The sequence below is a fragment of the Vigna unguiculata genome, chromosome 4 (assembly GCF_037176805.1).
Source record: "Vigna unguiculata cultivar grain cowpea cultivar isolate G323 ecotype 2 chromosome 4, ASM3717680v1, whole genome shotgun sequence".
Taxonomy (NCBI): Eukaryota; Viridiplantae; Streptophyta; class Magnoliopsida; order Fabales; family Fabaceae; genus Vigna; species Vigna unguiculata.
The window spans coordinates 13081377-13103058 of NC_140795.1; the positions used below are offsets into that span (position 1 = coordinate 13081377).

Genomic DNA, 21682 nt, shown 5'->3' on the forward strand with positions numbered 1-21682 from the left:
AGGTAAGGGAAGCTAATCAATTAGAAGTTATTAGTTTTCTTAAAATATTGAGTTTTGCTTTTAAGATTTAATTTGGGGTATTCATAATTTTATTTTTTTGTAAATAGGTGAGAGGTGACAAATTTATATTAGAAAAATTATGATAAAGAGTAAAAGAATTGATTCTTTTTTCAAGAGGAAGACTTGTGATGAAAATGAAAAAAATATATCTACATCATCTAAAATTGAGAAACTTCATGAGAATCCAAATATTGAAGAAAACCAAAAATAACTCTCTAAGGTTCCTAAAGTTACATATAATGAATTTGAAAATACTTTAGAATGTGATCCGGGGAAGTGTCTTCAAATTTGGCAATAGCCACCAAATCAAATTGATGAGGTACGAAGGACTTATCTAAAATGGAGTCCATATCAAATGCATCTAGAAAATTATCTATTGTCTGATAAAGATGATCATTCAAGAATATTTCAGTACACATGGTTTAGCTTATTTCCTTTATGGTTAGAGTATTCGCCATTAAAAGATGATGCATATTGCTTACAATGCTATCTTTTTAGTAAAAAACCAAGCGGATGACTTGACTTAGATGTTTTCATTGTTACATGTAATTGAATTTATTTTTATTGAATTCTAATTGACAATAAGTTGATTGTCATTAACATGTTTTAACTGTTTGAATGTTTTTTATAGGTTTTAAAAGTTGGAGGAGCACTCTAACTAGAGGTAACTTTTGTTTTTTTTTTATATATTATTATTGATGATAAACTTTATGTTACTCTTTCATATATAATATTGTTATGTTGTTTGGATTCTATTGTCATGAGTGCTTTTTTGAATAAAAAAATGATGTAAAGAAATTAATTTTTTGTTTAATTAAAAATAATAATTTATATATAACAAATATAATTTGGCCCCCTAAAATTTTTGTCAAGTTTCGTCAATATATATATATATATATATATATATATATATATATATATATATATATATATATATATATTGTTATGAATTAATGGTCGTCCATTGATTTATACAATTACTCATATGATTGATAATCATATTATTCATTACTCTTTATGTAATATTTTGTATTTACTATTTGATTTTATATCCTTTCTGGGTTACCATATTGTATCTATAAATAGGACTCGTCCTATCAGTAATAAGACACACATACAAACAGATGAGTTGCTCCCTATTCTCTCATTCTCTATTTTCTATTGTTTCTTCTCTATTATCTATTATTCTCTATGTTATTCACTTTATTTCATAACACGTTATCAGCACGATGCTCCAACCAATTGAGGACTAATGGAAGCTTTTCCTCTATAATGTCAGTGTTCTGCGTGTCTCAATCCAGGCTCTTTCTAATCCTTTCTCAAATTATAATTTACCTTATATTCTTCCTCTTGCGATAAGAATTGTTTAACTTTATTAATTTTCATCTCCGTCTTATTATTTTTATTTTTATTATGATGGTGATTATTATTATTATTTTGATTATTATTATTATTAATATTATTATTTTATGTGTTAATTCTAAACACGCGAAATGTTGCAAAATTTGGATTTGTGACCCTTGATATTACAAGGAAGAATTCCTACTATTGGATTTTAAATGTTGAAATATATTTAGATGCAATGGATATTGGGATACCATTAAATAAAGAAATAAAGCATCTAAGCAACTAATTTGCTCATGACAAAAATATTGTGAAAAGAGATTTCACAAATATTGTGAATTTATTTCATGCCTATGTATGGCTGGCTGGATAAAGCAATAAAGCTTTTGATGAAAAATCATGAGATCCGCCTAATATGCTTCATTCCCAGAAGTGAATGCAGCAATAAATATTATGAATTTATTTCATTACTTCATGCCTTTGTATGACTGAACAAAGCAATGAGCTTTTGATAGAAAATCAAGAAACCTATCCAAATTTGTTCTGCTCCATTCCCAGAAGTGAATGCCGCAACATTTGATTTATATTTTCATGATCGTGATCATGATATTGATTATGGACATGGTTATAAAGAAAATTTCAAAGACACATTTTGTCATCAGAAGTGACACAATAATGTGAAAAAGGGTAAAGGAAAATGTGAAAATGCTGACAAAAAGATGAAAGTATATATTATCATTATGGTGGTAAAGGCCATTTGAGTTGTACTTATTGTAAACCAGAGCATCTTACAAATAATGAGAAGAACATAGAAACACATTTTGCTTATGAAGATGGTGATTCTAATTATGGCCATATGGATGCTACTCATCTTAATATTGTTATTTTCTTTGCTAAAGCAAATGAAAGCATTGATCACCTAATTGATTATGAGAGTGTTGAAAAAAAAAATCTCATATTGATATTTACGTTTATATGAAAAACGAATGTTTTGCACTAGTACCAAAAGATATGCGTCTTATTGATAGTACAACAACTTATACAATTCTCAAGAGTAATAAATTTTTCTCTTGTTTGATAATATGAGACATCGATGTTAGTATTATTTATAGTACTACAAATATATTTGAAGACTCTAAAAGAGCTACTATACTTCTACCAAGAAGTTGAATAGAAACTTATTAAGTTTCAATGATATTTGTCTGAATGGATATTATATTGAGACAAACAGAAGTTGCTCCCTACTCTCTCATTCTCTATTCTTCCTCTCCTTTGTCTCTCTTATTACCTTTATTTTATAACACGTTATCAGCACGAGGGTTATCCAACTGAGTGTGAAGACATATTTTTTTTTCTCCCTAAGAACAACGCTCTACATTCCTTAACCGAGGTTCTTTCTAATCTTTTTCTCATTCACAAACTTTATCTCATTTTTTTTGTGTAATGATAATTGTTTGATTTATTTTTCTCTGTCATATTATTATTATTATTTGATTTTAATAATTTCATACATGAAATTTGATTATATTAATATTTTATGTGCTAGTTCTAAAACATGTCAAATCTTGCAAAGCTTGAATTTGCGGCCCTTGATATTTCGGGGGAGAATTATTTATCATGGATTTTAGATGCTGAGATTCATCTAGATGCAATGGGTCTGGGTGATGCTATTAAAGAAGGAAATAAAGCATCTGAACAAGATAAAGCTAAAGCTATGATTTTCCTTCGTCGCCATCTTCATGAAGGGTTGAAAATTGAATACCTTACTATAAAAGACCCTTCTGTATTATGGAAAAATTTAAAAGAAAGATATGACCACCAAAAGACCGTGATTTCGCCAAAAGCTCGTTATGATTGGATGCATTTACGGTTGCAAGATTTTAAAACTGTAAGTGAATATAATTCTGCAATGTTTAGAATTACTTCTCAATTGACTCTATGTGGAGAAAGAATTACTGATGAGGATATGTTGGAAAAAACATTCTCAACTTTTCATGCAACTAATTTGCTTTTGCAACAACAGTATCGTGAAAAAGGTTTTCACAAATATTCTGAATTGATTTCATGCCTTCTTGTGGCTGAACAAAATAATGAGCTCTTGATGAAAAATCATGAGGCCCGACCAACTAGTTCTGCTCCATTCCCAGAAGTGAATGCAGCAACATCTGATCCATATAATCATGGACGAGGTCAAGACCATAATAATAATCGTGGTCGTAATTTTGGCCGTGGTCGTAGCCATGGTCGTGGTCGTGGTCGTGCTATTAATCATGGTCGTGGACATGGTTATAAAGGAAATTTCAAAGAGAAACTTCATCAACAGAAGTGGAACAAGAATGCGAAAAAGGAAAAAGAAAGGGGTGAAAATAATGGCAAAAAGGCTGAAAATATATGTTACCATTGTGGTAGTAAAGGTCATTGGACCCGTGCCTGTTATACACCAAAGCATCTTGTTGAACTCTACCAAGAATCACTTAAAAAGAAGAATGTAGAAACACACTTTGCTTATGAAGATGGTGATTCTGATTATGGTCATATGGATACTACTCATCTTGATATTGGTGATTTCTTTTCTAAACCCGATGGAAGCATTGATCACCTTATTGGTGATGGGAGTGTTAGAAAATAGTTTTATTTTATGATTAAATTTTAAGACAATGTTTTATATTTAATTCATGTTGCTTTTATATGTACAAGTTTTTATGTTTTTATGAATAAAATCCTCTATTTTATTTTATTTTATTTTTCTCTCCTCTTACAAAGTAATCTCTAATATTGATATTTATGTTTATATGAAGAATGAATATTGGCATTAACACCAATGATGAGGATTTGTGCCTTGCTGATAGTGCAACAACTCATACAATTCTCAAGAGTAATAAATTTTTCTCTACTTTGGTAATGCGAGAAGTCAATGTTAGTACTATTTCTGGTACTACAAATATAATTGAAGGCTCTGGAAGAGCTACAGTACTTCTGCCAAGAGGTACAAGATTGCATATTAAAAATGCATTTTATTCTCCTAAGTCCAATAGAAACTTATTAAGTTTCAAGGATATTCGTCTAAATGGATATCATATTGAGACAAATAATGAAGGAGATGTTGAATATCTTTATATCACTCAAATTGAGTCAAATAAAAAATGTGTATTGGAGAAATTATCAGCCTTCTCTTATGGCTTGTACTACACATATATTAATGCGATTGAGACGCATGTTATTGTAAGCCAGAAGCTTACAAATAAGAATGAATTTCTTGTTTGGCATGATCGGTTGGGTCATCCTGGATATATCATGATGCGAAAAATAGCTGAAAACTCATGTGGACATCCACTTAAAAGTCAAAAGCTTCTTCAGTCCAATGATTTCTCATGTACTGCATGTTCACAGGGAAAATTGATAATAAGACCATCACCAGAAAAAATTAGAAATGAGTCAATCTCATTTTTAGAACGAATACAAGGTGATATTTGTGGTCCAATACACCCACCATGTGGATCATTTAGATATTTCATGGTATTAATTGATGCGTCCACTAGATGGTCACATATTTGTTTACTATCAACTCGAAATCAAGCATTTTCTAAGTTATTAGCACAATTGATCAAGTTAAGAGCCCACTTCCCAGATTATCCAATTAAGAAAATTCGTCTTGATAATGCTGGTGAATTTACATCTCATGCTTTTAATGAGTATTGTATGTCAATTGGAATTGAAGTTGAACATCCAGTAGCACATGTTCATACTCAAAATGGACTTGCAAAATCATTGATAAAACGTCTAAAATTGATTGCACGACCTTTACTTATGAAAGCTAATCTTCCAATGACTACTTGGGGATATGCAATTCTGCATGTTGCAGTATTGATTCGCATCAGACCAACAAGTTATCACAAATACTCTCCTTTACAGTTGGTTTTTGGTCAACAACCAAATATTTCTCATTTAAGAATTTTTGGGTGTGCTGTATATGTCCCAATTCCCCCACCAAAAAGGACTATGATGGGTCCTCAAAGACGTTTGGGAATATATGTTGGATATGATTCTCCATCGATAATAAAATATCTTGAACCATCAACATGTGACTTATTTACAGCTCGATTTGCTGATAGTCATTAACGTTAGGGGGAGAAAGAAAGAAACTGGAAAAGGATATTGGTTGGAATGAATTATCATTATCTCATCTTGATCCTCGTACAAAAGAGTGTGAACTAGAAGTTCAACGGATAATTCATTTACAAAAATTGGCCAACCAATTACCAGATGCTTTTACTAACACAAAAAGGGTAACTAAGTCGCATATACCCGCTGCTAATACTCCAATCAGAATTGATATTCCTGTTGGACAATCTAATATAGCAAATGAATCTCAAACACGCCTAAAGCGTGGTAGGCCTTTGGGTTCCAAAGATAAAAATCCTCGTGTGAGAAAAAGGGAAAAAAGGCAAGATGGCCTAATCGAGGGGGTAAAAGTCCCAAAAGATTCTTTTGACATAATCAATGATTCGGTTCCAGAAGAACCTCAGGTACCTGAAATTGTTGAAAATGATGAGATCTCAATAAATTATGTCATGAATCATAAAATATGGAATCGAAATAAAGTCAATATTGACAAGGTTTTTGCATATAATGTAGCAAAGGATGTTATAAGTGACAATGATGATCAAAAACCAATGACAATTGAAGATTGTCGGCAAAGAAATGATTGGCCAAAATGGAAAGATGCAATCCAAGCAGAATTAGATTCGCTTGCTAAACGAAAGGTTTTTGGACCTGTAGTTCGCACACCTGAGGGTGTAAAACCTATTGGGTACAGATGGGTTTTTGTACAAAAACGAAATGAGAATGGTGAAATTGTTAGATACAAAACACGGTTAGTTGCTCAAGGTTTTTCACAAAGACCTGGTATTGATTTTGAGGAGACATATTCTCCAGTATTGAATGCAACAACATTTAGATATTTAATTAGCCTTGTTGCACAAGAAGGTTTGAATTTGCACCTCATGGATGTTGTTACAGCCTATTTGTATGGCTCTTTGGAAAATGATATTTATATGAAACTCCCTGAAGGATTTAATGTGCCCAACAAAGCAAATTCTAAAAAGGATTATTCAATAAAATTGAATAAGTCCCTTTATGGATTGAAACAATCAGGACGTATGTGGTATAAGCGTCTAAGTGAGTACTTATTAAAGGAAGGGTATAAAAATGACCCTATTTGTCCTTGTATTTATATGAAAAGATCCGAGAATGAATTTGCCATAATTGCTGTTTATGTAGATGACATAAACATAGTTGGAACTCCTAATGAGCTCACAAAGGCAATTGATTGTTTAAAGAAAGAATTTGAGATGAAGGATCTTGGAAGGACAAAGTTTTGTTTGGGATTACAAATTGAGTATTTAAACAAAGGTGTTCTTGTACATCAAGAAGCTTATATAACGAAAGTGCTTAAAAAGTTCTATATGGACAAATCACATTCACTATGCACTCCAATGGTGGTGAGGTCATTAGATGTTGATAAAGACCCTTTTAGACCTCAAGAAAAAGATGAAGAACTACTTGGTCCTGAAGTACCATATCTTAGTGCTATAGGAGCACTAATGTATCTTGCTAATTATACTCGACCCGATATAGCATTTGCTGTAAATTTGTTAGCAAGATATAGTTCTTCACCTACAAGAAGACATTGGAATGGAGTAAAACAAATACTCCGTTACCTTAAAGGCACTATGAATATGGGCTTGTTTTACCCAAATGATTCAAAATTAGATCTAATGGGTTATGCAGATGCAGGTTATTTATCAGATCCTCATAATGGTCGATCACAAACAGAATATTTGTTCACATGTGGTGGCACAGCGATTTCATGGCGATCTGTGAAACAAACAATAACAACAACATCGTCAAATCATGCAGAAATTTTAGCATTACATGAGGCAAGTCGTGAATGCGTTTGGTTAAGGTCTATAATTCAACATGTGCGACAAACTTGTGGTTTATCCTTGGGAAAAATGAAACCAACAACGATATATGAAGACAATAGTACATGCATTGCTCAATTGAAAGAAGGATATATTAAAGGAGACAGAACAAAACATATTCTTCCAAAATTCTTTTTCACTCATGATCTTCAAAGAAATGGTGATGTAGAGATCCAAAAGATTCGCTCATGTGAAAATCTAGCAGATTTATTTACAAAGTCTTTGCCAAGGAGAACTTTTGAGCAATTGGTTCACAGGATTGGACTCCGCCATCTTAATGATGTAAGTTTACATGAGGGGGAGAAATAGAAGATGCAAAGAACAATATTATATAGAATGATGTACTCTTTTTCCTTCACTAGGTTTTTATCCCAAAGGGTTTTTCCTAGTAAGGTTTTAACGAGACACATTCTTTTATCAATGGACACCCAAGGGAGAGTGTTATGAATTAATGGTCGTCCATTGATTTATACAATTACTCATATGATTGATAATCATATTATTCATTACTCTTTATGTAATATTTTGTATTTACTATTTGATTTTATATCCTTTCTGGGTTACCATATTGTATCTATAAATAGGACTCGTCCTATCAGTAATAAGACACACATACAAACAGATGAGTTGCTCCCTATTCTCTCATTTTCTATTTTCTATTGTTTCTTCTCTATTATCTATTATTCTCTATGTTATTCACTTTATTTCATAACATATATATATATATATATATATCCCTTCTTGAACTTTATTATTCTTGGACTTCTGTTAAATTTTCATAAGATTTCGTTTCTTTTTAGTTTAATTGCAAGTTTGATTTCAAAACGGCGATTATGGAACATTACTTTCCCTTTTAAGTTGATTTCTTTCATTTTTTAAATTAAGAAAATTGTTATTATTCTTTTTCTTATAGGTAAATCTTTTAAGTTCTTCTTTCGTGCTAAAACATATTCAAAAATTGAATTTGACTCTATTACGTAATATGGTGCATAACATAACGTTTGACGAGGATTGCATCATGTTCACCTTTCATAACCTTACACCTCCATAATTTTATCCTAAACCTGTACATTTAAAATTTTCAATTTTACTCTTTAGTATGGTTTTTCATTTTAAGTTTTAAAATATATAATCAAAATAGTTTTGGAATATATAATTTAGAATATAAAGATCATACATAAAACATCCCATTTTTTAAGCTTAAAACTAATAAAATATGATACTTCATAATAACATTCAAAACAAGTAATTTGTAGTATAAAGTATATTAATACAGTCTTACAAAAGATGAGATTATAAAAATATGACATTTATGCAACCATACTAAACCAACAAGACTAACTAGTACTAATGCTCCTAGATACCTCCTACTACTATAATTGATGACTCTTTAAACTTCAAAGGTGTCTCTAAACCTACATTTTCATCTACTCACACCAATAAAGGTAAGCTAGTATACAAAAGAGTTAAGATAAAACAAATAATTCATATTATAAATATACAAACTAAACATGGATAAAATACAATGAATGTATATGCACACAAAACAAATGACTCTAAACTCAATTATCCAGATACATGCCCTTGAAATCGAAATTTACTAGAGGCGTGCACTTGCAGTAGTAGTCTCTATGCTTTGCAAAGCAATAGACAAAAGGGTTATCACCCTACTACTCACAACATTATAGCACACCACTAGCTCAAGCTTTAAGTCCCTCGTAGCTAACTCAACTCATTTTCCCATGCATGTGAAACAAAGGTGTGTGTCCCCCAAATCAACCAAAAAGCTTAACACATTTATCATTTATGTAAAGATGACTTGGGCCTAGCCATAGGCCTAATCAAATTCCAATCACTATGCTTCTCTCATGGGCTAAAAAGGACATCAAGATTCCTAAAAGTCCATTAGTGTAGACTTAAATTGAGCTAAGTGTTTAGGCCAAGCTTTTAATTAATTGTAAATGTATAGAAAAGTAGATTAGTTCATAATTCACCTAGATTTTGAAATTGGATCTATTCAAGCCCAATTTGAAAAGCCAAGCTCGAGAATGTTGCTAACTTGTCCATGCTTTGCACATTTAGCACATGGTGCAAATGAAAGAAGCTTGACATGCCATAGGGCAAGTGATCCATGAAATATGGATCTAGGAGTTAGATCTAGATCTAGATCTAGCATTTGCATTTCACTTAGGTGCTAATTTAGCTTGCATTTGGAGCTTACCTTCTACTATAAATGAAGGCCTCCACCTCTTGTAAAATTACTCTTGAATGTGCAATGTTATGATGTTAAGATTACTCTACAAACCTTTAGTGAAGAAAGGAAGGTGCCTTTGGCTACCCTTATCTTTCAAGGGTATGCCACGTATTGGTGGACCGTCTTGATCTAAGATACCATGCGCCATAGGGATCCTACCTTCACATAGTGGAATGAGCTAAAATCTGCCCTTAAGAGTAGACACATTCCCTCCTATTACAGTAGGGAACTCATGGATAAACTCTAGAGACTTCAACAAAGTCTATGATTATGGAGGAATGTAGACAAAAGATGGAGTTGTTCATGATGAAGGCAAGTATAGATGAAAGAGGATATAAATATAGTTAGGTTCTTGAGTGGGTTGAACCTTGATATAAGAGATAGAGTGGAGCTACTACCTTATAGAGATTGGAATGACTTATGTCAAATGTATATCAAAGCAGGGCAACAACTATTAAGGAAATCGTCTTCTAAAAGAGATCAAGCTTCCTCTAATTCTTATGTCAAAGAAGATTTCAAGAAAGAAAAGGAAGAACCCCATAAGAATCTAGCCAAGGAACATGAACAAGGCAAGGGTGAAGCATCTACACACACTCGTACTAGTGATATTAAGTGCGTCAAGTGTTTGGCAAGAGGCCATGTAGTTTCTTAGTGCCCCACCAAAAGGACTATCATCTTAAGGGACATTGACCATTATAGTAGTCAAGAAGACTAAAACACTAGTGAGAGTGAGAGTGAAAGCTCAAAAGAGTCAAAGGGAGAGGATGCATACCCTTGTAAAGGAAATCTTCTCATGATTAGAAGAATTCTGAAAAACCAACCTAGTGTTTTCAACATCACACAATGAGAGAACAACTTTTATACAAGATGTAATGTTTTAAACAATATATGTTCTATAATTATTGATTGTGGCTCTTGTTGCAACATTTACATCATTAGATTGGTTGAGAAGTTGAATTTAGCTATCTTACACCATCCTAAATCGTACAAACTTTAGTGATTAAATGAAGATGGGGATATCACGGTCAAAAATCAAGTGGAGGTACAATTCTCCATTGCGAAATACAAAGATAAAGTTTTATGTGATGTCGTACTCATGAAGGGTTGTCATATTTTGTTAGGAAGACTATGACAATTTGATAGAAAAACTATACACAATGGTCTTTCTAATACAATAACCATCCAATATAAAGAAAATAACTTTGTACTTCATCCTTTATCCCCATCTCTAGGGGTGGTGATAACGTTGTTGTTGACGCGATCAAATTAATACTACTAAACCATACAACATCAGTATTGCTAAGATAGTAGTCAATAAAATAGAAAGGGTAAAGTAACCCAAAGTCGTCTCCCAACAAACACGAAATTGATTTTTAACAAATTAGTTCTTATAAAAACTATACAAAAGAGTTAGTCAAATAAAACAATAAAAAAATATGAGAGATGAAGATAAGAAGATAAAATAAGATAAAAACAATAGTAAAGAAAAATAGGTTGATTTCACTGCTTTTTCAAAATAGGATTCATCATTGGTTTCCTAAATATTATTGTTATTGATTTCTTGTTTAAGACTTCAAATTAATCAATGTAACTTCTCAATTAATTTGTTGGCGTCCTTACTTTCAACCAAAGTAACTTCTCAATCAAAAACAAGAACTTTGTAGATTAATCTTAGTAAATTTAACCAAAGTAACTTCTCAATTAAATATTACTAATCCTAATCATGTCCATTCTTTTACCTCTTATATCTAGTAAAAAGCTAATTAACCAAAGTAACTTCTTGATTAATTCTAATCTAAGTTTTCACCTCTAACCAAAGTGACTTCTCAATTATTAGCAAAAACTCATGCAATCATATGAAAGTTTCTAAAATTAATCAAAGTAACTTCTCAATTAAAATTTAAAAACCCTTGGACTCATATGATTGTTATGTTATGTAGATTTAACACCGTGCTAACTTGCTACAATGTAAAAATCATTATTTTTACTAAATTAAGAACCAAAAGACATAGATTAAAATAAATCTCAACAAGAATCAAAAGAACAAACATATTGATCTAACCTCAGAATCCAATTAAGAAATTACAATGCAATCAACCCAAGAAGTTTATCCTTCCATGGAATGCAAATAAAATAAAAATAATAGAAGAAGAAAGTGGAGAGAGAAGAAATTAGGCCCCCCTAAGGGTTCCTAAATTCTGACGTGCTGAGCTTGTTTTTCTTCTACTCCCATGGGTATCTTTATATAGGACTTGGATTGGGCTTTTCGGTTGCTAAAACCTCTCAAATATCTTTTAAAATAAAGATAAATATTATGAATATTTAAAAATATTTGGAGAGATAGTTAGTTTTAAAAATATTTAACAAATATAGTTGGTTAATAATTTATGATATAATTAAATAAATTAATTATTTAAAGATATCTGATAAATTATCACCAAATAATATTTGCATTAATTTTCTCAATAAGCCATTTTCAATATTATAGTCCAAATTTGCTCGGAAATCCAAAAAGATTAATATTTGCACTTAAACCCCTCTAGTTTGAACAGTCTTTGACCATATTTGACCATTTCAGTGTCATTGAGAGACTGCCACGTGTCAGAGTGCTCTTTCTCTCCCAAATCAGATTTCTCTTTCCTCCATTAGGATTTTGCTGCATTTTAAGGTGCAGGTGCAGTTATTTGCTTCGTGTTGGACGCGAGGTGTTGCTCCGGCGTGGAGGCTCGTATTTGTTGAAGACGAGCGTGGTTAGCTCATAGTGGAGATGCATAAACGTTGGTGCTGCCATGGATGCATGAATGAAGCTTTGTGTGAGCTTTCATGGTGGACTGATCGGACTGCCGTAGGTGGCTACCGACATGGAATGTGGGAGCTAGGGTTTCTTGTTTGTGGGAGAGATGGAAGATGATGACGTGGCACCATTTGGTTGGATGAATTTTGAGTTGTTGGATCATGACATGTGTCAACATATGGTTGGACAGATTTGAAAGTTAGGGATTGCCACATGGCATGATCTGAGGCTCTTAGTTTATAAGTGGAAAGGGGGGTGAAAATAGACAAGGCAGGGTGTAGAAGTAAGTTTTGTGTGGGCCATTTGGAAAGAAGGGAGTATATAAGTAATGTATGGGGTGCAAAAGTGATTTTTCCAGAACTTGCTGATTTTAGCCTTATTTAAAGGTGGTTCGTAACTTCAATAAATTTATTTTTCCACCTTAAATGAGCTTAATCTTAACTTCAGCTGCATCAACAAATGTTAAAATATCCAAAAAAAAAAATATTTATGTGCAACTAAACTCACTTTTTAAGACATTTTTATCATATAAGCTCAAACAACCTAATTATAAGAATTGTCAATTAAATTACTCTTTAAGCACACAAATTCAATTAAATACCCAGAATTAAACATTAAATGTGGGCAAAAAATCTAATTTTCTTAATCCAATCTACTTTTGCTCCGATTCAATCCATTTAAAATCTATCTTAATGGATCTGGATTTCAATTTAATCTACATTTTATATACTTTATGGATTGGATATCCATTCTATAAATCAAGATTTTCAAATATGGATAATCCAAAAAATCCAATCGAAATTTTCAATTTAAATTTTTAGTTGGGTTAGGCTAAAGGTTGAAATGGACTAGGCTAAATTTATACTAGTAAGGGCCTAGCTCGACGACCTGTACGGACTAGGCAAGCCCGATGACCCTAAAGGGTTAGGCGGGCCCAACAACGAGAACGGGTTGGGCGAGCCTAAAGACTTGAACAAGCTAGACTTGCCCAACAAACCCAATGAGTTAGTCAGACTCGACAACCTAAAAAATTGGGTGAGACTGATGACCCAAACGGGCCAGACAAGCCTGAAAACCCAAACCTGCTAGGCGGGCACGAAGACCCGAGTGGGCTGGGCCGAGCCGACTCGATGACTTAGACGGGTCATGCCCGACGACCTGTATGGACTGGGCATGTCGAGACCCTGATGGGTTGAGCGAGCTCGACGACCTCTATAGGCTGAGTCGGCCTGACGATCCGGGCAGGCTGAGTGGTGTTGGCCTTAAGGACACAAGTTTTAGAAAATATAGTTTAAAATTATTTTATAAAAAATGAATTCTAGATTTGAACTTGATCCAAATATTTGGACTGGATTTAAATCTTGATCCAAATATTTGGATCTAGATTTAAAAAAATTCCAAACTAATTTTTCTGAAAAAAGGGATTTAGGTTGAAAATTTAATCCAGTTATTTGGATCTAAAATGGATGTGGATTGAATCATTAGAAATCCAATCCATGCCCATCCCTACCCATCTCAAGTGGTTATGGATCAAGCCGAAATGAAAATCAAGAGGGATGAAGACAAAAAGCAAGAAAAGACAAATGTTTTGAACTATCTTTGTACCAAGGGAGTCACATACTCCAAGTCTCTTAACAAACATATCTTAACCTTAAAAGGTAAAGACTTGTTTAGAAATGATACAAAATTTAAGTGTTGCATTAATAAGTTTGTACTTAGTTTTTTATCACCTACACAAATGGCAAAAGACCAAGAACAAACTAACTTAACAAAAAAAGTAAGACAAAAGAAGGTTGAATTGTGTACGATAAACCCTTCTATATCTTTAACAATGTCTATACACCTTATGCTGAAAATCCTTTCAAGATTATTATGAAACAACATTGCAACCAATAAAAATTCTCCTACTTACATTCAATTGATATGAGGTGAAGTCTTAGGAGCCACATTTTGTTTGAGGTATCATTTTTCCATATGTTAGTACCAATACTTTCTTTATTTGGTTTTTCTTCCAGGATGATATTTGATTTGGGAGGAAGAAAGACGCACCATGATCAACAATAAGGGAGTAGCTGACATCCAAGGGATCATGTGGTGTTGAAGAAGATATATACCTTACATATTTGAGGACAAATCCTCTTCAAAAGGGAGGAGAAGATGGCTTAGGCATAGTCATAAGCCCAATCAAAGCCCAATCATTATGCTTCTCTCATGGGCCTAAGAGCTTCAAGACCATAATGGACCTAAAGAACTCCAAATGTTTCTCTAATAAGCCAAGAAAGACATCAAGCTTCCTAAAAGTCGATTAGTGTAGATTTAAATTGGGCCAAGTGTTTAGGCTAAGCTTTTAATAAATTGTAAAAGTCTAGAAAAGTAGATTGGATCATAACTTACTTAGTTTTTTACATTGGATCCACTCAAGCCCAATTTCAAAAGTCAAGGCCGAGAATGTTGCTAGCTTGTCCATGCTTTGCACATTTAGCACATTATGCCAATGAGGGAAGCGTGACATGCCACATGACAAGTGATCCATGAAATATGGATCTAGGAGTTAGATCTAGATCTATATCTAGCATGTGCATTTCATTTAGGTGCTAATTTAGCTTGCATTTGCAGTTTACCTTCTACTATAAATGAAGACCTCCGCCTCTTGTAAAATCACTCTTGAATGTTCAATGTGTTGACATGTGAAGCCAAGGTGGTATGCTTCTTGAAGATTTGATGAAGATTTGATGAAGGCCGTTTGAACTACTTTGAAGCCATTACCATTGGAAAAAAGCCTACATTGATGAAGATAAGGAGATTTGACGGTATTCATGTTGATTAAAGTTGGAACGTGTGCTCTCCACATGGTTACATCATTAAGAAAGTGTATTTGAAGTTTGTAATTCATATTGTAGACCTTGTAGCATTAATTTGATGTATTTGGTCTTTGGTGTGTCTTTTAATCTGTTGAATGTTTTTCAACAGGTTAAAATGTCTCTTTTAATCTGTTGAATGGTTTTTCAATGGGTTAAAAGGTTGGCTGCAATAGTCTTAAACTGTAACAAATTCAATCAGTTGATTTATTTTTTAATCGACTAATTTCACTTAAGTCAAGTGACATCAAGTTGATCTTTCTCAAGTTTCCAGGTCTTTTGTGTGGTTTTTGCATATTTTGAAAGTGTAAGGGTGGATACTTTCTAAATCTTTTGAAATAGTGCAAAGTCAAGCTCAGGTTGACTTGAAAAACTGGATATAGCTCATGTTTGAGTGAACCAGTATAAAAATCTCGTGGTCTAATGTTTTATCTAACCATTCTCTCTTGCATAACCATTTAAAGTTTAAAGAACTTGAGTTTCAATCATCTTTTTCATGTTCTTGCATGATTTCATGACATTTGTAGCATTGAGCATGTTTGCATAATCAATTAGTACCTATCTTGATCATTCTTGTGCACTGTTCCTGGTTTAAAACTCGAATATGCATTTCTACATTTTTCCCAATATTTCAGTCGACTGTTTTTCTGTTTCAATCGGTTGATTATACCATAACAAAATCTGCTTAGTAAAATCAATCGATTAACTCTATTTTTGACCGATTGAAAGTATACAGTTCAGTAGCTTTTGCATCCTAACTTGGTGATCGAATTAATTTAATTAAATGTGGTTTTTAGCTTTCAAAGATAGCCTAAAATTTTAACTAGCGAATTCACCCCCCCTTCTTGGCATTTCAACCATTTTAAAACTAACACAATGTTATGATGTTAAGACTACTCCACAAACATTCTTTGAGAGTCACCTAGCTAGAACATGTTTTTTTAATCTCCTCCTTCCTCATATGAGATTGGCCCAACCTTCTTAGATGTTCCTTTACTACCACTCAACTCCCACCACCGAAACACCTATCTTCACTTTCCTTCTACTGAATCACAGCATGAAGCCTCCTTTTTCCATCAAGCTCACTCAAGGAGGGTCATCAAACATACACGTTGAATGAGTTTTTTTGTACTAATTGCTTTAGCACCCGCTATCGCAAACAACTTTCCAGCTACTTAGGACCTTTCCTCTCATTCCCCCTCCCCACGATCGTGCTCTCATCACTAGTTGTTTCTCCATAAAAGAATAATCTTAACGATGTGCTTCTCCCTTTGGCACTTGAAACCTTCCACCTGATGTCCAAGGTCAAACCTTTCTCCTGTGTGAACCATCTTACTTAGAACATTCCTTTTACTCTCAACTTTGATTGTTTCTATTGCTGAGAAGATCCAACTACCTCTTATTGATGTTGATCTAGGAATAAAAACCTAATATACTTCCTTCTTATCAATAGGTTGTTTTCTCCTTTACTTAGAAAATACCCCATGCCTGATTGATTCTTAAAGATCTGCCTTATCTTAGTGTTCGACTAGAGAATTTCCTCCCTTATAAACTTCATCGTCTCTAACTTTTTAGTCTTAACCTCAAAGCTTCCATAACTTTCCACCTTTAGGCCTTAGACATTTTCAAGATATAGAACCAAGTTGATCTCTCAAACCTTGCTACACAAGCGCACACCGTTATCTCCCTTTATTCTAATATCTGGACTCAGCTCCTCTTCTAAAACTTGTGGTATTCGATTCCAAACACCTGTTTTTAAAGATTCCCTCAATCTAAAATGTTGCTTCTAAACTCCAACATCTTTTCTCAGCCTACAAAACCAAAACTTAGCTTTCATCGCCCATCAATATACAACATACTAGAACTTCATATCTTTGAGACAAGAGATTGTCTCAAAGACCTTACACAACTCTTGTAAAGGTAAGCATTTCAATTTAACCTTGAATCTGCATTCCTCTACCATCATATACAATAAACATAAATCACAGATCTAGAAACATGACAAGAACTGGTATAGAAGACAAAACTAAAACTACAACTATAACTTTCCCCCTAAAAAACCCAACTCTTTCTTACATATATTTTCAACAACTATTGGTTGCAAGCCTACATTTTTACAACTCAATGTTGTATATCACTCTTCTTTCCCCTAACTTTTAGTATAAGAAAGGAAACTATCTTTGATATAGTCATGAGTGTACACCCTCATCACTCTATCAAGAAATTTTTTGTTCTTAATACTTCTAGTTTGTTAAACAATCTTTACAATTTAAACTTAAACTTTGCAAGACACGACAAACCCACAACCCTCAGGTCATCCTAAGGACGAACAATTGTGATACAAAAAATGTAACATCCCATTTTAGTAGCTTAAAACTAATAAAGTAGGACACTTCATAATAGTATTTAAAACAAGTAATCCAAAGCATAAAGCATATTAATACAGTCTTACAAAAGACGAGACTATAAAAATATGACATCTATACAACCATACTAAACCAACAAAGCTCTATACAAAGACTGTAAACCCTGGAAAAATTAAATAAATAATAAATAATTATTTAAATAAATGCGAGGGCGAGAATCCCTAAGTTAATTAATATGGAGAGAGAAGACAAGGAATAATACTAGCTCTAGTGGTTGAGAATACTTAGTTACTATGAAAGGACTTGACTTTGAGTCCTATGGATGTCGTTGTGGTGTTATTTAATTATATAAATTGTTTTGCATGGGAATAAGGTCTCATGACTTAATGTATAAGCACATGTGTATGTAAAACATCAAGAAACATGTGATGGCTTGATGGTTGTGCAAATGCTTGGAAATTGAGTGGTTGGGGTTAAAACCTTTGCTTATGCGAAATAAGTTCCTTTTTTTCACTAAAATTATTTTTGACATGGATGAGAAGGGTTAGAAACCCTAGTTGTCTACAAAGAAGATAGAAAGGTTGAGAAATCACCAAGTAATGGAGAATTGATCAACATTAACCTTCCGCTAACTAATTTTCGTTTTGGCACCATTAAGGGAGAAATAATGAGGTTCATAATTGGGAGAATGGGAAGATTGGTATACTAACATCTAGAATTGATGTGGACTCGTGAGAGAAGGATTTTAGTGCACCAAAGTTGAGGAGTGGGCTGATGTTAGACGCATGGGGAGATTTCTTATCAAGGAGGAAGCTTAGGAGCATTCTTGGAGCATGTAAACCAGGTTAGGAGAGCTCCTTTACGTGTATATTCATTTTATTATGTTTTCGAAACATGATTCATACTTGTGGTGCCTGTTTTCTCGTCAATTATCATTGTTTTCGTGTTTTCTGGGTTTCTGCCCAAACATCGCCTTGCGACCCATGCATTACAAATCAGGTTTCTAGAAATTGCTAGAAACCGCCTAGTGGTAATTAGGCCCCGCCAGGCGGTGCGGGATCTATGTGTCTTTTGTGTGAGTTCAAATAGCATTTTGGATATGTTGATGTTCTACAATTGTTTTATGGAGTCTTGTTGCGTGATTGCTGATGTAAAATAATGAAATGGTTGATGTTTGACTTTAATTGGATGTTTAGGCAATTTTATGATCTTGATAGGTTGGGTGGGTTTGGGGTATAACATGAGTCATGATGATTATGTTTAAAAGAAGTATGACACCATGTGTGTTAATGTTTAAATTGTGTATAGATATAGTATGGAACACTAATTGTGGGTTGGAGTGAGAAATTGGATAATTGATGGGATTTGGGAATTTTAGGGTTTCTCGCAAGTGTAGTGAAAGGTGGGTTTACCTAGAAACTGACGTATCGCCTGGCCGTATGTGCTTGCCGCCAGGCAACGGTCAATGTCCAACAACCTTATAGTGGACTGCGTTTTGGCAAGGAGATAGGTTCCTGATGGGGTTCCTTTTGAATTAGGGAAATGGTGTAATGAGATAATGTGTGGAATTACATAGTGGCATGTCTAATGTGTGTTTGGTGACATGTAATAACACTAAACTTATTCTAGATAAGTCAGAGGAATGAAAGAATAATGTAGATAAGGGCTGCCAAGGTATGTGTAGGTGTAAGTTGCATGTTGAACGTGAGTTCTAGTCTTGGGCGTAATTCTAACTCATAAGATGTCATAATAAAATGGGACTAAATTCACCCAGGAGCGACTAATGTGTTGTGTGGTTGTTGGAGTTGGGTTGGCTTGAGAGATTGGCTCAAGGGAATAAACCTGGGGATGGGTTGAGATACTTCTATGACAATTGCATGAGTTGGATAGTATCATTGGTTCTTGTTGTGTGTTCCTAAAAAGCATGATTTATATTGTAAGTTACATGCATTGGTATGATTCTAATTGTGATTACATGTGAGTGTATAATTATGCTTAAGGTGTTGACGTATAATATAGTAATTATGTTATGTTGAGATGATTGAATATGTGGTGTGATGAACTAAAGTGATGTGCTTTTGGGTGCTAGGTTCATTAGAACATGTTCCAAGGTGCAAAACCAATGTTTTCTCACCACTGGTATACCGCCTGACAGTACGGGAACGACCGTCAAGCGATAGGAGTATAAGGGAAGTCCCTGGATTGCATGGTGCCTGGCGATAAGGTGTGACCCGCCAGGCGATAGCCTTAAATTAGTGGGGCTGTAATCTGAATGGTGCCTGGCGGCGAGAGTTTTCTGCCAGGCGGTCTGCATTGGGAATTCGCCTGCCGGGGCTTAGGCAGCGCTAAGCGATAACACAAAGAGTAGTGTGTTATGTTAGCTTGTGTTTTTCGTGTTTGTGATGTGGGGCTTGAACTAGGAGATGCTTGACTGTGTCATGAGTGGGTAGGTTCATGACTGGTGGTGAACACGTGATAATATAAGTAGGGAGGTTCATATTACGATTAGGGATGTCAACGGGGCGGGTAGGGTACGAGTAGTAGCTCCCCCGTACCCTACCCGCTGGATAAATATCCACCCCGTACCCGTACCCATATCCGTCGGTATCCATTATGCAGGTACCCACCTATTTTTTTCATATCCGCGGATATCCACGGGTATCTACGGGTATTTGAAAAATTATTTTAAAAAAAATATTTAATCATAAATTCAAATAAAATAAATAAAATACATAACTGTCATAAAATGTAAATAAAATTCAAATAAACTCAAGTTCATACAAGTCCAAATAATTATAGAAGTAAACATAAGATGACTTTCAACACAATGGAAATTCTTTAATTAATGCTTTGATCAACAAGTTCACTATCTCCGATTGATTCCTAAAAAATAAACAAAATAAACAAGTAATAAACCTCAACTGCCATGTGCCAAGTATTCTTATTTTAATTCCATCATTTGACAACAAGCATACCATAAACGTCACTATCTATATAGGGTTTGATGTATATGAACAATTTCAAAGAAAGGAAAGAGAAGAATGTCAAGGGGTGTACCTAGAAAAAGACAACGTACCAACCAATACTTGAAGCTGGAAGAATGAAGACGAAAGATAAGACAAGATGTGCAGCTTAGAAAAAATTATGTCAGAATGTTTTTTACTAATATATATATATATATATATATATATATATGAAGGTATTTTTGTGAATAATGTTTAACGGGTACAGATACTATGATACCCGTACCGTTAACGAGCGAGTATAAAAAATACCCATACCTGCAGGTAGCGAGTATCCATTTTTAATATCAAATTCCTACCCGTTGCGGGTTTTATCCGCGGATACCCGCGGGTACGAATTTTTTTGACATCCCTAATTACGATGCTCTCATGTGAGGATACGAGCGGGGAGGTTCATATGTTATGTACTAACACTTAAGGGCTATTGCGTGCGAGGATGTTCGTAGCTATTGGATCACATGTGTTGGACTACGGACAGGGAGGTCCGTAGAGTTGGACTACGAGCGGGGAGGTTCGTAGAGGCAGGACCACAAGCGGGCAGGTTCGTGGAAGCATGTATATCTTGGGTCCATGGTCAAGTATTGGTATGATGTGCTTGGAATAGTAGTTTCAAGTGCATAATGAGACTTAGAGTTTTACACGACTCATGGCTTGTTTCTTTGGATGTGTGTGGTCTACGAGGCTTTGGGTGATACCTTAAGGATAGACTTTGTTGTGACATTCCATGAATTGTGGCTCAAAATGGTATCCCTTGAGTTATGGCTCGCGATATAGGGTAAACACGTGGTATTCCTTGAGTTATGGCTCGGAATAGCATCCATTGAGTTTGGCTCGGGATGGCGGATGAACACGAGCATTCCTTGAGTTGTGGCTCAGTTTGGCGAGTGTTGTTGGTGTGAGTGTGCGAGTTGTGGCTCGTACAAATGGGTCCAAGAAGATTGTTCTTTTCAGCGTTAGCCGACAAGTTTGGTAGTCTTGGGACGAATATGAACTATGGTT

The 21682-nt window shown here is 34.1% G+C and overlaps 1 protein-coding gene across 1 annotated transcript; it reads left to right on the top strand.

Annotated features, from left to right (window-relative positions):
• The first annotated feature begins 2959 nt into the window (after window positions 1-2959).
• Window positions 2960-10294, top strand: LOC114180509 (uncharacterized). Its single transcript, XM_028066821.1, has 2 exons — window positions 2960-3440; window positions 10086-10294. Exons 1-2 carry the CDS (start codon window positions 2960-2962, stop codon window positions 10292-10294), a joined length of 690 nt encoding a protein of 229 aa, XP_027922622.1.
• Window positions 10295-21682: the final 11388 nt, after the last annotated feature.